The 13,761-nt window shown below is 36.3% G+C and overlaps 1 protein-coding gene across 3 annotated transcripts in view; it reads left to right on the top strand.

Annotated features, from left to right (window-relative positions):
* The window catches only part of RAB10 (RAB10, member RAS oncogene family), a 75,438-nt gene that overhangs the window by 38,295 nt on the left and 23,382 nt on the right, over nucleotides 1–13,761 (top strand). For all 3 annotated transcript variants that reach the window (XM_082427580.1, XM_082427582.1, XM_082427581.1), the window contains one exon: nucleotides 11,414–11,474. In XM_082427580.1, the coding sequence (XP_082283706.1) occupies nucleotides 11,414–11,474 (61 nt within the window). The remainder of the gene's footprint in view (nucleotides 1–11,413; nucleotides 11,475–13,761) is intronic.

Below are 13,761 nucleotides of genomic sequence, written 5' to 3'. Positions count from 1 at the left end.
ACAAAGATAAGAACAGCTGTTGACTTTTCATGAAACAATATAAGCCAACAAATGAGCAACATAACCATACTAAGGAAGAAGAAAAGAATAATCAAAATACCTTTAGAAAACAGTATTTGATTAGCTATTGTAAGACTAAAGATAAAAAGGACTGTAAACATGCATTTTGGTAAATCTGATTTCTCACAAGGGTATGGGTTAGCAAGTTGGAAACTGTATATACTAGGAATGAACATACAAGTAAATATATTTTAGATGAGAGCCAGGTTTCTATTGTTAAAGAGGTTAAGGAAAGGAAGAAGACTAGAAGGAACTCTGTGATGTTGAATTGGAATCAGAATTATCAGTATGAACTCATGGTTTTATATATTATACCTGCAGATGGTTGTAGAAATACAGGTGTGTGTATATGCATGGATTAGTGTACATAAATATATTTTCTCACTCTGTCCTCTGGGAATGCCTAGAAGAAGCAGTGAGCATACCTAATGCCCAGATCTTGGACTCTACATTCAGTTTTTCAACAAAAGGAACCAGGACTCTTAAAAAGAACTGACTGATTCCAGAACTGGGATATATGGGAGCATCTTTGGCGCCAGAAAATGAAGAAGTGCTCAGAAAAGGATGGGATATGTCAAAAGTATTTAAGAACCGGGCTTCTCTGGTGGTTCAGTGGTTAAGAATCCGCCTGCCAATGCAGGGGACACAGGTTCGAGCCCTGGTCTGGGAAGATCCCACATGCCGTGAAGCAGCTAAGCCCGTGTGCCACAACTACTGAGCCTGTGCTCTAGAGCCCGTGCCCCACAACTACTGAGCCTGCGCTCTAGAGCCCTCGAGCCAGAACTATTGAGCCTGCGGGCCACAACTACTGAAGTCCACGTGCCTAGAGCCATGCTCCGCAACCAGAGAAGCCACCGCATGAGAAGCCCGTGCACCGCAATGAAGAGTAGCCCCCACTCGCTGCAACTAGAGATAGCCCGCGTGCAGCAACGAAGACCCAACACAGCCAAAAATAAATAAATTAATCAAAAAAAAAGTATGTAAGAACCAGCCTGAAAGAGCTTCTAATGTCCAAAGCTGCAATGAAATAATTATAATATTGCATTACTACCAGTAGAATAAAATAGCCATTAGTCCATATTGGTATGTATAAAACAAACAGGTAGGTTGGTAGGTAGAAGGGACAAATCATAAATGAAGAATTCCAATTAATAAGTGTAAAACCGTGACTGAAACAAAATCACCATTAGGCAAATACTGCAGTAATAGTTGTCACAGGCAGTCCAGTGATGGAAGGTAAAATCAGTGGGTGAAGGTACGATGAGAAACATTTGCATAGTCTCAAAGTATTTTCTCCTAGAAATTATTGATTACAAAGGGAAAAACAGCAAATTTACAGTGGAGAGAAGCTCTGTAGATAACACCTTAACTAAGTTATTAAGGTTAATATCATAGAACGAAGACATCCACAATATATACTTGATACAATGAACCAAGAAAGGCAAAACATTACATCTGTGGTGTTTTGTGGTATTCTTATCAAAAAATGCAAAACCTTACTCTAATTATGAGAAGACAGCAGACAAACCCAAATTGAGGGAGAATTCTACAAAATACCTGACCAGTATTCTTCGAAAGTATCAAGGTCATGAAAGACAAGAAAAGACTGAGTAACTGTCACAGATTGGAGGAGACTAGGGACGTATGACAGCTAAATACAAAGTGGGAATCTGGATTGGATTCTGGAATACAGTGACATTAGTAAAAAAAAAAAAAAAAAACAACTGGTGGATTAGGTCTGTAGTTTGCATTGTACCAGTGTTACTTTCTTGTTTCTGATAAATGTACTATGGTTATGTAAGTGTTAACATTAGGAGAAGCTTAGATGAAAGGTATATGTGAACTCAGCTATTTTTGCAACTTTTTTGTAAAATAATTTCAAAATAAAAAATTTCTTAAATCTATATAGTTCTCCCCAAATTGGGGAGTTGGAGAAAGAAACAGTGCAATCCAGAAGACAGTGAAATTACATATTTAAAGTTCTGAAAGGAAAAAACTATCAAGTTAGAATGTAATCCTAACAAAAATATCTTTCAAAAATGAAGTCAAAATAAAGACATTTTCCATACAAAAGCTGAGAGAATTTCTTGCCGGCAGTCTTGCACTATTACAAATGTTAAAGGAAGTTTTTCAGGCTGAAGAAAATCATTCCAGATGGAAACTCAGATCTGCACAAAGGAATGAAGAGATTAAGAAATGGTAAATATGTGGGGAAATATAAAACACTTTTTTCTCATTTTAGTTTATTTCAAAGACAATTGACTATTTAAAGCAAAGATTTTTATGTTTTATAGGATTCATAATATTTAGCAAACATAGAAGTGTAACATGTAGAAGAAAAAAGATTTTTTAAATAGCCCAGTAATAGGAGAAAATGGAAGTATACTGCTATAAGTGTCTTATATTAATACCAGAAGTGGTATAATACTGTTTGAAGGTAGACTGTCCTAAGTTAAAAATGTATATTATAAATGCTAGTGCAACCACTTAAAAAAAATTAGGTATATCTAATAAGCTATTAATCATAAAAAAGCTCAAATGACTATTAATATATGACAAAATAGATTTCAGAGTGAGGGATAAATACAGACTTTACAGTAATACAGACTTTTCAGAACAATAAAGTTGTCAATTTATCATATTTATATACCTAATAACAGTTTCAAAGTACCTGAAGCAAAACCTGACAGAATTGGAAGGAGAAATAGACAATGTACAATTACATAACTGGATGTTTCAACATTCCTCTTTAGTAATTGATTAAGTAGACATATATTAAAGAAATTGAGGGACTTACCTGGTGGTCCAGTGGTTAAGACTTTCCGCGCTTTCACTGCAGGGGACACGGGTTTGATCTCTGGTCCAGGAACTAAGATCCCGCATACTGTGCGGTGCGGCCAAAAAATTTTTTAAAAATTAAAATAGTAAAGAAATAAAAAGAAACTGAATCTTAGTTTAAAATTCTCTGAAAGAAACCTCAAGGCCCAGATGGCTTCACTGGTGCATTTTATCTAATGTTTAAGGGAGAAAATACCAATCTTAAACTACCTCAGTAAATATAGGAGGAGGGCACACTTCCAAATCATTTATGGGACCAGCTTTATCTTGGATACTAAAACCATATAAAGATAAGACCTATTCCTAATGATCATTGACATGTCTTTCATGAACATGTATATAAGAACTCTTATCTAACTTGCAAATCAATTCCAGGAACTTATAAAACGAATAATATGTCACAACCAAGTGGGATTTATTTCAGGAATCCAATGTTGACTTCACATTCAAAATCAATTTAAATTATCCACCTTAATGGAATAAAGAAGAAAAATCATGAACATCTTTAATACGTATAGAAAACCCTTTGACAAAATGCAACCTCATTTTGCATCATGATACCTCAGCAAACTAGGAATAGGACATTTCCTCAACCAACTAAATGATGTACAGTTAACACGATACTTTAATGGTGAAACTTTCAGTCTAAGCTTTCTCTCTTGAGGATCAAGTACAAAACAACGATGTATTAGAGGTCCTAGCTAGTACAATAAGGGCAAGGGAAAGAAGCAAGTCATAGAGGTTGAGAAGGAAGATGATATGGAAGTGCCTTTATACAGACTACCTGATTAAATACATTGAAATTCTAAGCCACCATCACCCCCCCTCTGAAAAAAAATGAGCAACTGTAATTAATAAGTGAATGTAGCAAGGTTGCAGGATACAAGGTCAATACAAAAATAAATTGTATTCTATATTTAGCAAAAAAAAAAAAAAACAGTTGGAAAATGAAACTTAAAATCATCATTTACGGTATTATCCACAAAATGAAGTAGGGATAAATTTAACAAAATATGTGCAAGACCTAGGCACTGAAAACTACAAAATACTGTTGAGAGAACTTAAAGAAGACCTAAATAAACAGAGAGCTCTACCATGTTCGTGGATCAGAAGACTCGTTATCACTGTACCCAAACTCCTACTAATCTTTCCTGAACATGCCAAGCATATTTCTACCTCAGACCCTGTGCACTTATTGTTTCCTCTGCCTGAAACACTCTCCTCACGTATTTTATTTTTTTGTCTCCTCTCCCTGGAATGTAAATCCCCTCAACAGAGGATTTTGTCTGCTTCATTCAGTGTCAAGTATATAGTAAGTGTGGTTTAGTCTGCTGTAACACACATTACTATAATGTGAAATAGCTTGCAGACAATACATATATAGACATATATGTTACATTGCACTAGAAATGCTTGTGTTATCTATCCCTTTATTACATCTTAGGATGTAGTTGGAAAAGTTGAATTTAGCTTTGGTTTTGTCAGTAACTTCTCAGTTCCCAGGAACTTACCCTGTCTCATGCATTTCAGAAATTAAAATTAGTGTGGTTAATGGCATGCAGCAAAAGAAAAAACTAGATCATTTAATTGGACTTCATCAAAATTAAGAACTTTGATGCATCAAAGGTAATTAAGAAAGTGAAGACAGCCTATAGAATGGAGGAAATATTTGCAAACCATATTTCTGATATGACTCTGTTTTCCAGAAGATATAAAGAACTCTTACAACTCAACAACAAAAAGATAACTTGATTTAAAAATGGGCAGAGGACTTGAATAGACATTTCTCCAGAGAAGGTATACAAATGGCCAGCAAGCACATGAACTGATGTTTAGTATCAGTAGTCATTAGGGAAATGCAAATCAAAACTACAGTGAGGCACCACTTCATATGCACCCCCTAGAATGACTTACAAAAAGGAAAATAATAAGCATTGGCTAGGATGTAGAAAAATTGAACGAACCCTCATACATTGCTAGTGGAAATGTAAATGGTGCAGCTGCTGTGGAAAACAGTGGTTCCTCAAAAAGTTAAACAAAATTACCATATGACCCAGCAATTCCACTCCTTGTATATACCCCAAAGAATTAAAAACAGGTACTCATATAAACACATATACATGCATATTCATAGCAACACTTTACCAAGGCCAAAAGGCGAAAACAGCTGAAATGTCCGTCAACAGATGAGTGGATAAGCAGATGAGGGTGTATATACATATGATGGAATATTATTCAGTCATAAAATGGAATGAGGTACTGACCAATACATGCTACAATGCGGATGGACCTTGAAAACATTATGCTAAGTGAAAGAAGCCAGACACAAAAGGTCACATGTTACATGCTTTCATTTATATGAAATATCCAAAATAGGTAGATCTATAGAGACAGAATGCAGACTGGTGGTTTCCAGGGGAGTGGTGGGAGGGGATAATGGAAAGCCACTGCTTAATGGGTATGGAGTTTCCTTTTGAGATGATGAAAATGTTTTGGAACTGGATAGAGGTGCTGGTTGTACAATATTGCGAATATACGGAATTGTTCACTTTAAAATGGTAAATTTTATGTGAATTTTACCTCAGTAGAAAATAGGTTAAGAGCATGCATGGTCTGCAATCAAACAGACATGGAATTGAGTCCTGGTTTTTGCCACCTATTAATTCTGTGACCTTAAGTAAATTACTGTATATTTTGTCTTCTATAAAATAGGCATATTAGGGGAATTCCCTGGCGATCCAGTGGTTAGGCCTTGGCACTCTCATTGCCAGGGTCTGGGTGTGATCCTTGATCTAAGATCCTGCAAGCTGTGTGGCATGGCCAAAGTAAAATAAAATAAAAAATAAAATAAAATAAGCATATTAGTACTTTCTCAGAGGATTTTTGTTAATATTAAATGAGATAGTATATGTGAAATGCTTACAATATTTAATTATCCAGTGAATATTAGTGTTAATTGATTTTTCTTTTGCTGCTGCTATTGGTTTTTATTTCACTTTTCATTTGTAGAATAGAAATAATAGTATGGACTAGGATTGTTCTGATGATTTAATGAGTTATCTATGCAAAGGGCTTAAAACAGTGCCTGGCACATTGTAAATTCTCAAAGTGTTTACTAAGCTATTACTATTAAATGAAAGGATCTTTAGAGAGAACTTTTTTGCATTCTCCATTTTCACATCCATATGGAGATGTCCATTATGGAAAATGGCCTTTTCAAAATTTGTGCTGTTAATGACAGAGCTAGGACTAGACTTGGTCTTTTAAATTTCAGACTAAGCTACATTCAAAGGATTGTAGGTATGCGGTTCCTATTTCCTCTCCTGGTGTGGTGAAAACACTTGATTTTCACTGTTAAAAACCACAGATATTGATCATTTAGCTATAAGTTGTTAAACTTTGGTTGTCTGGAGTTTATTATATAGGTTGTTTCTGCCTGCATTAATTACTATTGATGTGTCATCAGAAGCCAAGCTTTGGAGAACTGATATTTACAGTGACTAGAAGTTGCAGTTACTTTTCTTGCCACTGGATGGTGCAACATCATTAAGGCAAATGTTTTGCCTGATATTGTTTCTCACTTTCCTGAGCAACTGAAAATTGATAAATGAGTTAGACTGTGGTAAATTGAAATACTCGTTTGAACTGGGTCCCAGGAATCTGTAAAAAGTGAGGATTTCCTCTAGTATGTTTTTACGTAAGCAAAAGCTGGAAAAGAATCGCTGGTTGGATCAAACCCTGTGATTTTGCTCTAGTCTGTGGTAATTTAACAAATGATAGTGTTGCAGGAGAATCTGATTCTTCCTGGCATAATCGTAAAGGGTGATAGGTTTTCCTAGCTTCTCTTGGCAACTGAGATATTGATTTTGCCCTAATCTTTAAATTGTATCAAAAACTTTTCTGCTCTATCTTAAATATAGGTTTTTTCAACCTATGTTTGAGGGTGTGGAAAGTACGTGCTGGAGTGACTAAGGTATTTACTTGGGAAAAGTGCACAGTTGTAAAAGTTGTTTCTGAGAGTGACTGTAGAAAGAAGGCTGGAAGGAATGAGACTGTAGCGGTGGCTTGGGGCCATGCTAGAAGTTCGGTGATCAAGTCGGAGTGTTTGCGTAGTGGAGAGAACATTTGTAAACATACCTCCTCCTCTATTAACCTAATTTTTGTTTCTATTAATGTAATAGCTGCAGAGTTTTAGAAGTTAGTACTTTAAGGCCTATGACAACAGCAGCAGCAACAATAAATCCTTGCCCCATGCTCACTTGTGTGTTACCTTTCCCAAACATTTTTTGGCCTTTACTTCTGATATTCAACCCCATATTCCCTAGTCATATGTTTTTAACTTTTAAAAAGACTAATTTGAGAAATTTTGTCTTGTTGTTATGGAAGATGAGAATTGGAATACTCTAATACCATGAGGCATTCTTGGTGCCTCTCCCTTCATCTTCTCAAATAGTTATAACACGTTTTGTTAACTGCTAAACCAAGTAGTGTACTATAATTGCATTTCCTTTCTTGGACAGCTTTCTGTTTTTACTGAGTTTACAGTCCCTTCATTGTTACATATGCTTAGATTTCAAGGCACTATTCATACTTTATCCCAAACTCTACAACAGAATTGCCGGACCCTCTGAACTCTTCTTTTCATTTAAATTCCATTAATACCATTTCATCCCCTCCCTCTCTTAGGAGGCATACCTCTTGGCACTTTCTCTGCATTTTATTCTGTCCTGTTGTTTTCTGTCCTCATTCTCTCCTGAACTGGTTGCTTCTCTAGGCCAGTTTGAACTGCCCTTTACATCACTGTTTTTTTGGGGGGTGGAGAGGTGTGCTGCATGGCTTGCGGGATCTTAGTTTCCCAACCAGGGATTGAACCCAGGCTACAGCAGTGAAAGCACCGAGTCCTAACCACTGGACCACCAGGGAATTCCCTATATCACTCTCTTTGCTGGATTCTTTTTCTTCCTATTCTTGGTAAAGCAATCTCTCCTAGTAGCTGTCTTAGAAAAGATACACAAGAGCTAAATATTTTGAGATCTTTCATCTTTAGAAATGCCTTTTTTTTACTCTTATTTGATTTTGGCTGGATATAGGTTGAGAATGCTTTTTTCTTAATTTACTTTTGGCTGCGTTGGGTCTTCGTTGCTGGGTGCGGGCTTTCTCTAGTTTCAGTGATTGGGGGCTACTCTTTGTTGCAGTTCACGGGCTTCTCATTGCAGTGGCTTCTCTCGTTGCGGAGCACTGGCTCTAGGCATGTGGGCTCAGTAGTTGTGGCGCACGGGCTTAGTTGCTCCATGGCATGTGGGATCTTCCCAGACCAGGGCTCGAACCCATGTCCCCTGCGTTGGCAGGCAGATTCTTTTTTTTTTTTTTTTTAACGACAAATACTGTTTTTTGTTTGTTTGTTTAATTTAATTATTTATTTGTTTATTTATTTATTTATTTATTTATGGCTGTGTTGGGTCTTCGTTTCTGTGCGAGGGCTTTCTCCAGTTGCGGCAAGCGGGGGCCACTCTTCATTGCCCTGCGCGGGCCTCTCACCATCGCGGCCTCTCTTGCTGCGGAGCACAGGCTCCAGACGCGCAGGCTCAGTAATTGTGGCTCACGGGCCTAGTTGCTCCGCGGCATGTGGGATCTTCCCAGACCAGGGCTCGAACCCGTGTCCCCTGCATTGGCAGGCAGACTCTCAACCACTGCGCCACCAGGGAAGCCCCGGCAGGCAGATTCTTAACCACTGTGCCACCAGGGAAGCCCAAGAATACTTTTTATTTACCTTTTTGTATTCTGGATTCTAGTGTTGCCGCTGACTAGTTCAGAGTTGTTATTCTTGATTGTTTAATATGGCCTGGTTTCTCTGCAAGCTTTTATAATATTATCTTTATTCCTGAAATGTATCTTTAGCCCTGAAATTTCATGATGATATAATTTGGTATAGATCTTATTTTATTCATTATGCTAGGCACTAGGTGAGTCTTTCAGTCTAAAATAGATTCCTTTGATTCTGTTAAGTTTTCTTGCATAATTTTTAGATTACTATTTTCTGTGTGTCATTTTCTCTGTTCTTTCTTGAACTTCTATGAGTTAGATATCAGATCTCCTGGTATGATCTTCTGACTTATATCTCACATATATTCCATTCTTTGTCATTTTGTTGTATTTTTTGAGAGATCTTAATTTTCCTTTACAGCCTTTCTGTTGAGTATATTATTTCTGCCTTTTTAATTTCCAGGAGTTTTCTAGTTCAGATTACTGTTTCTTCCCCCCACCCCCCACCCCATCTTGTTCTGAGAATATAAAAAGAGCTATATCTTTTCCTCTGTATTGCCCCTGTTTCCTCCAGGTTTCCTTTTTTGTTTGTTTTTGCTTGTTTATTTTGATATCTCATTGGAACTTTGTCCTTCATGCTTTTGCCTGAAGCTCTAAAAAGCTGACTGGAAGCTAAGTAGGCAAGTGTGGAACTTGTCAAGTGGTGAGTTTCGCCCTAAAGGTGAAGTATCTGTGTCTTTTCTCAGGGACCCTTTTATTTTCTCTAGAAAATGTCATTTATCTGTTTATTCAACAGTGATTTCTTGAATGCCTGCTTATATGTTAGGCATAGCTCTAGGTGCTGGGAATTTAATAGAATTGAACAGATAAAAATCCCTACCCTTGTTGGATCTTATATTTGGCAAAGGGAGGCAGAAAAAGAAAAGGAATAAGTAAATATATACAGTATATTTAAGGAATGTTAAAGATTAAAAAGTAAGGAATAGGGTTAAGGGAGTATTAACAGATAATGGACATGGGGTAAGGGGCATGAGGAAAAGTTGCAGCTTAGGATATGTTAGCTAGGGGAAGGAGCTCTGATGGAGAAGAAAGTATTCCAGGATGGGAGAACAGTATATGCAGAGGCCTTGAGGTGGGAACCTGCCTGACCTGTGTGTGGAACAACTTGGGGAAGCCAGTACTGTTAGCTAGATCAGAGTAAGATGATATAGAAAATGCTGGGACTTCCCTGGTTGTCCAGTGGGTAAGACTCCGCGCTCCCAATGCAGGGAGCCCGGGTTTGATCCCTGGTCGGGGAACTAGATCCTGCATGCATGCCACCTGCCACAACTGAGGAGCCCACATGCTGCAACTAAAGATCTCGCATGCCGCAGTGAAGGCCCAATGCAGCCAAAATTTAAAAAATAAATAAATAAGTAAATATTTTTTTTTAAAAGATGATATAGAAAATGCTGAGGTCAGAGTGAACAGGGGGAGGTGGACAGAATGTATAAGACCTTATGAACTATTTTAGGGACTTTTGCTTTTAGTCTTTGTGAAAGATGAGATTTAGAGATAGCCAGTAAGCAGTTGGGTATCTTAAGTTTGGAGTTCAGGGGAGCAGTCTGGGCTATGATATAAAATTTGAGAGCTGCCAGTGTGTACATGGAATTTAAGGCCATAAAATCAGGGAAAAGAAGTTCACTCCAATTTTTAGAAAAGTTAGATGAGGAGAAACCAATAATGAAGATTGACGAGTGGCCGGAGAGGTAGGAACACTAGCAGAGTTTTTGTGCAGAAAAGAATGAAGAACTGCTTCAACTGCTGCTAATTATTTTGAGGATAGACAACATGAGATGGAGAGGGAAACTCATGGAGTCTAGGATGAGGTTTCTGTCTTGAACAATTAGGTAGGTGGCTTAAAACAGTCTAAATTCTTGGAAGTTTTCCAGTGTTACCTGGTTTCTATCACAAAGGGTTTGGAGCTTTCAGCCTGTCCTAATTTCACTTCTATTCAGGAAAGTTTTCTGAAATAGTATTGGCTGTCAGGTTTGTCATTAAGATTAATTAACAAATTCTATGCCTAACTGGGATTGTTCAGTTCTGTTAAGAGTTGTTCTTGACAACCAGGTCATTTTAGGATGATTTTCTCAGTAATTCCTAGAGAAACAAAAATATGGGCTGTAGACATAGTCTGAGGTTTGTAAGTGTCAGACAAATGGCCCTCTTTTTTTCTTTTAATTGGGTATGGGAAACAAACTGAAAGGGCCAAGTTGAAGATTTTAGTTAGTTAAAGAGCAGACAGATCCTGGGGAACCTATAATACTTTTGCTTCATGTACTGTGACACACTATGTTACTAGATGCATAAACATCTAGTACTTTTACAGTTTCTGATTCATTGACCTGTTCATCATTATGAAATGACCCTCTTTATCCCTGGTAGTATTCTTTTCTGCAAACTAGTGAAGGCTATGTTTTTTGCTAATAGGAAACATCTTTTTATTCTTTTGCATTGAAATATTAGATATTAAAAAAAATTTTTTTTTAATTTCCTAATTGTAAAATCTCTCTGTATATAACTATTTCTTCTACTGTCTTGGATCTTATATCACACAGGTTTACAATTGGACACTTTTGCTCAGAATTGCATACATAGTAAATTTCCAGAACCAAATAAAAAATTTTGAAAGTGTGTTTTTACACCAATTAATTTTAGTATAGCCATGTTCAGAGCCATAGATACAATTTACCTTTTTTTTTCTATGTTGTAGGAATAGACTTTAAGATCAAAACAGTTGAATTACAAGGAAAGAAGATCAAGCTACAGATATGGTAAGTAATGCTAATTTATTCACTTTATGTAGTAGAATGTTAAGTTCCTGAACGTTAGGCAGTGAAATCCTTCCTTGTCAACTGTTTAAATTCTAGGAAACTTCCCATTCTAAGCCAGTAGTCAGGTGATCTTCTTTCAGTGATGTAAAAAAAAATTGTTGCCATGGACTTCGGAGTCTGTGAGATCTGGCTTGAGTGTTTTACCTTTTCTACTTACAGTATGAACTTGGGTAAGTTACGTACCACCGTGAGGCCCTTATATCTTCATATGTAAGATGGAGATAATATCACCTATCTCAAAAGGTTGTTATAAGGATTACATGAAATAATCTAGGTAGTGCCTTTAGCACAATACTTTGCTCAGAAACACTATATAAAAATTAATATAATCTTTTTGTTGTTTGGAGAGTCTTAAGCTAAAAATGTATTTAATGTGTTTATAACTTTTTATAGGCGTTATTATTTTCATTAGTTTGTACAGGATTTGCCCCATAGAAGCACAATAAAGTTCTTTAAGTTTGTATTCAGGTATGAATCATAGACTTTAAAATTATAATAGCATTTTTCAGTGAATATTAGGTGATCACAATTACCCTGTGAGAGATATATTACTCCTTTTTTTTTCTTTTCCTAAACAGCCTTATTGAGGTATAACTGGCATACAATAAACTACATATATTTAAAGTGTACAGATTGGTAAGCTTTGACATATATAGAAATCTGTGAAACCATCACCACAGTCAAGATAATGAACATATTCATCACCTCAGAAGTTTCCTTAAGCCTCTTTGTAATCTTGCCTTCCTATCCCCAGTCCTCAGGCAGCCACTTTTCTGCTTTCTGTCACTATAGACCTGTTTCCATTTTCTAGTACTATATACAAATGCAGTCATATAATGTGTTATTTTTCTTTGTCTTTTTTGAGGGGAGGGGTCTGGCTTCTTTACTCAGCATAGTTATTTTGAAAACTATCAATGATTTTATGTGTATCAATAAGTTCATTACTTTTTATTGCTAAGTAGTGTTCCATTGTTAAGATAAATCACAACTTGTTTATTCACCATAAAGCTGCTACAGATCTTTGTATAGGCAAATGCTTTCTTTTCTCTTGGGTTATTCCTATTTTATAGATAATGAAATGGAGGCATTTTGAAATAATTTAACCAAGGTCATACAGCATGTAAATAGCAGAGCTGGGATGCATTACATGCTCAGAATGTAGGGTTGAGAGTGACATTCTTAATTGCTATACTTCCTCCTATAAAGAGTAGTTTGTCGATTGATTTTGCTGCTCTTTCCAGTAACTATCATTTTTCTTTCTTCATTGCCAGTCAACAGTTGTGTTAAATATGAATTCATGTTAATCTTTGGTTTTACTGTAATAGGACCTATCATAGAGTGGTTATGAGGATTAGTGATACATGTAAAGCACTTAGAGCAGTCTCCAGTGCATAATTAATGTTCAAGAAATCGTAGATATTATCATTTGGGGATCTCCCATGATGAGGCTAGAACCCTAAGAATGGTAACATTTTTGAGCAGAGGAACAAGTTAACTAGCAAAGGAAATTGCAAAGCCATAGTTGGAGAGTTAGAAAGGAGAATTAGGAGAGAACAATGTCCCAGAATCCAAAAGACAGTTTCAGAAAGTTAGGTATAATTAGAAATCGGGTATGTCTAACCAGAATGTCTTCGTTACCTGACCATGTAATTAGAAGTGCAATCTTTATAACATCTTTAAAATTTAATACAAATTTAAATAAAACCTAGACATTTTAAAGCATTTCCTAAATTTAATGATTCTCTTTGAAGCACAACCCACTTGATGATCATTGATTTTTTTCTTTTCTTTAACTGGGAAATAACCCGGCAAATGAAAAATGCCTCATATTCTATTTCATTATAATTAAAGTGATCTCAAGGGAAAGGATGTCAATTACTTATTCTGAATTTCAACCAGCCCCTCACGTGTTATTCCGACCTTGTCCCTATATATCATTTGTGTTTCAAGCCCCCTCCTAGGCCTTGCCAGACTGATTGGCTCTCTTCTTAACTGTATCCCCTCTGTATAGGGGATACAATTATTATTTAAGCCAATAATTCTCAAACTTTTTTGACAGTAGGTAAGATACATTTTACATTGTGACTCTGTGACTCAATATACATGTACATGTATATGTGAGTGTGTATATAACAGAAATAGGAGCATACAAAACAATATTTTTTAAGATATATTTTTCTTTATACAATATATAAAACCTTTGCCCTACTGAATATGTCCTGTTCCT

Source organism: Balaenoptera physalus (genome assembly GCF_965194825.1).
Source record: "Balaenoptera physalus genome assembly, chromosome: 15".
Classification (NCBI taxonomy): Eukaryota; Metazoa; Chordata; class Mammalia; order Artiodactyla; family Balaenopteridae; genus Balaenoptera; species Balaenoptera physalus.
Note: the sequence above shows the minus strand (reverse complement) of the source record. Positions and strands in the feature narration are given on the sequence as shown.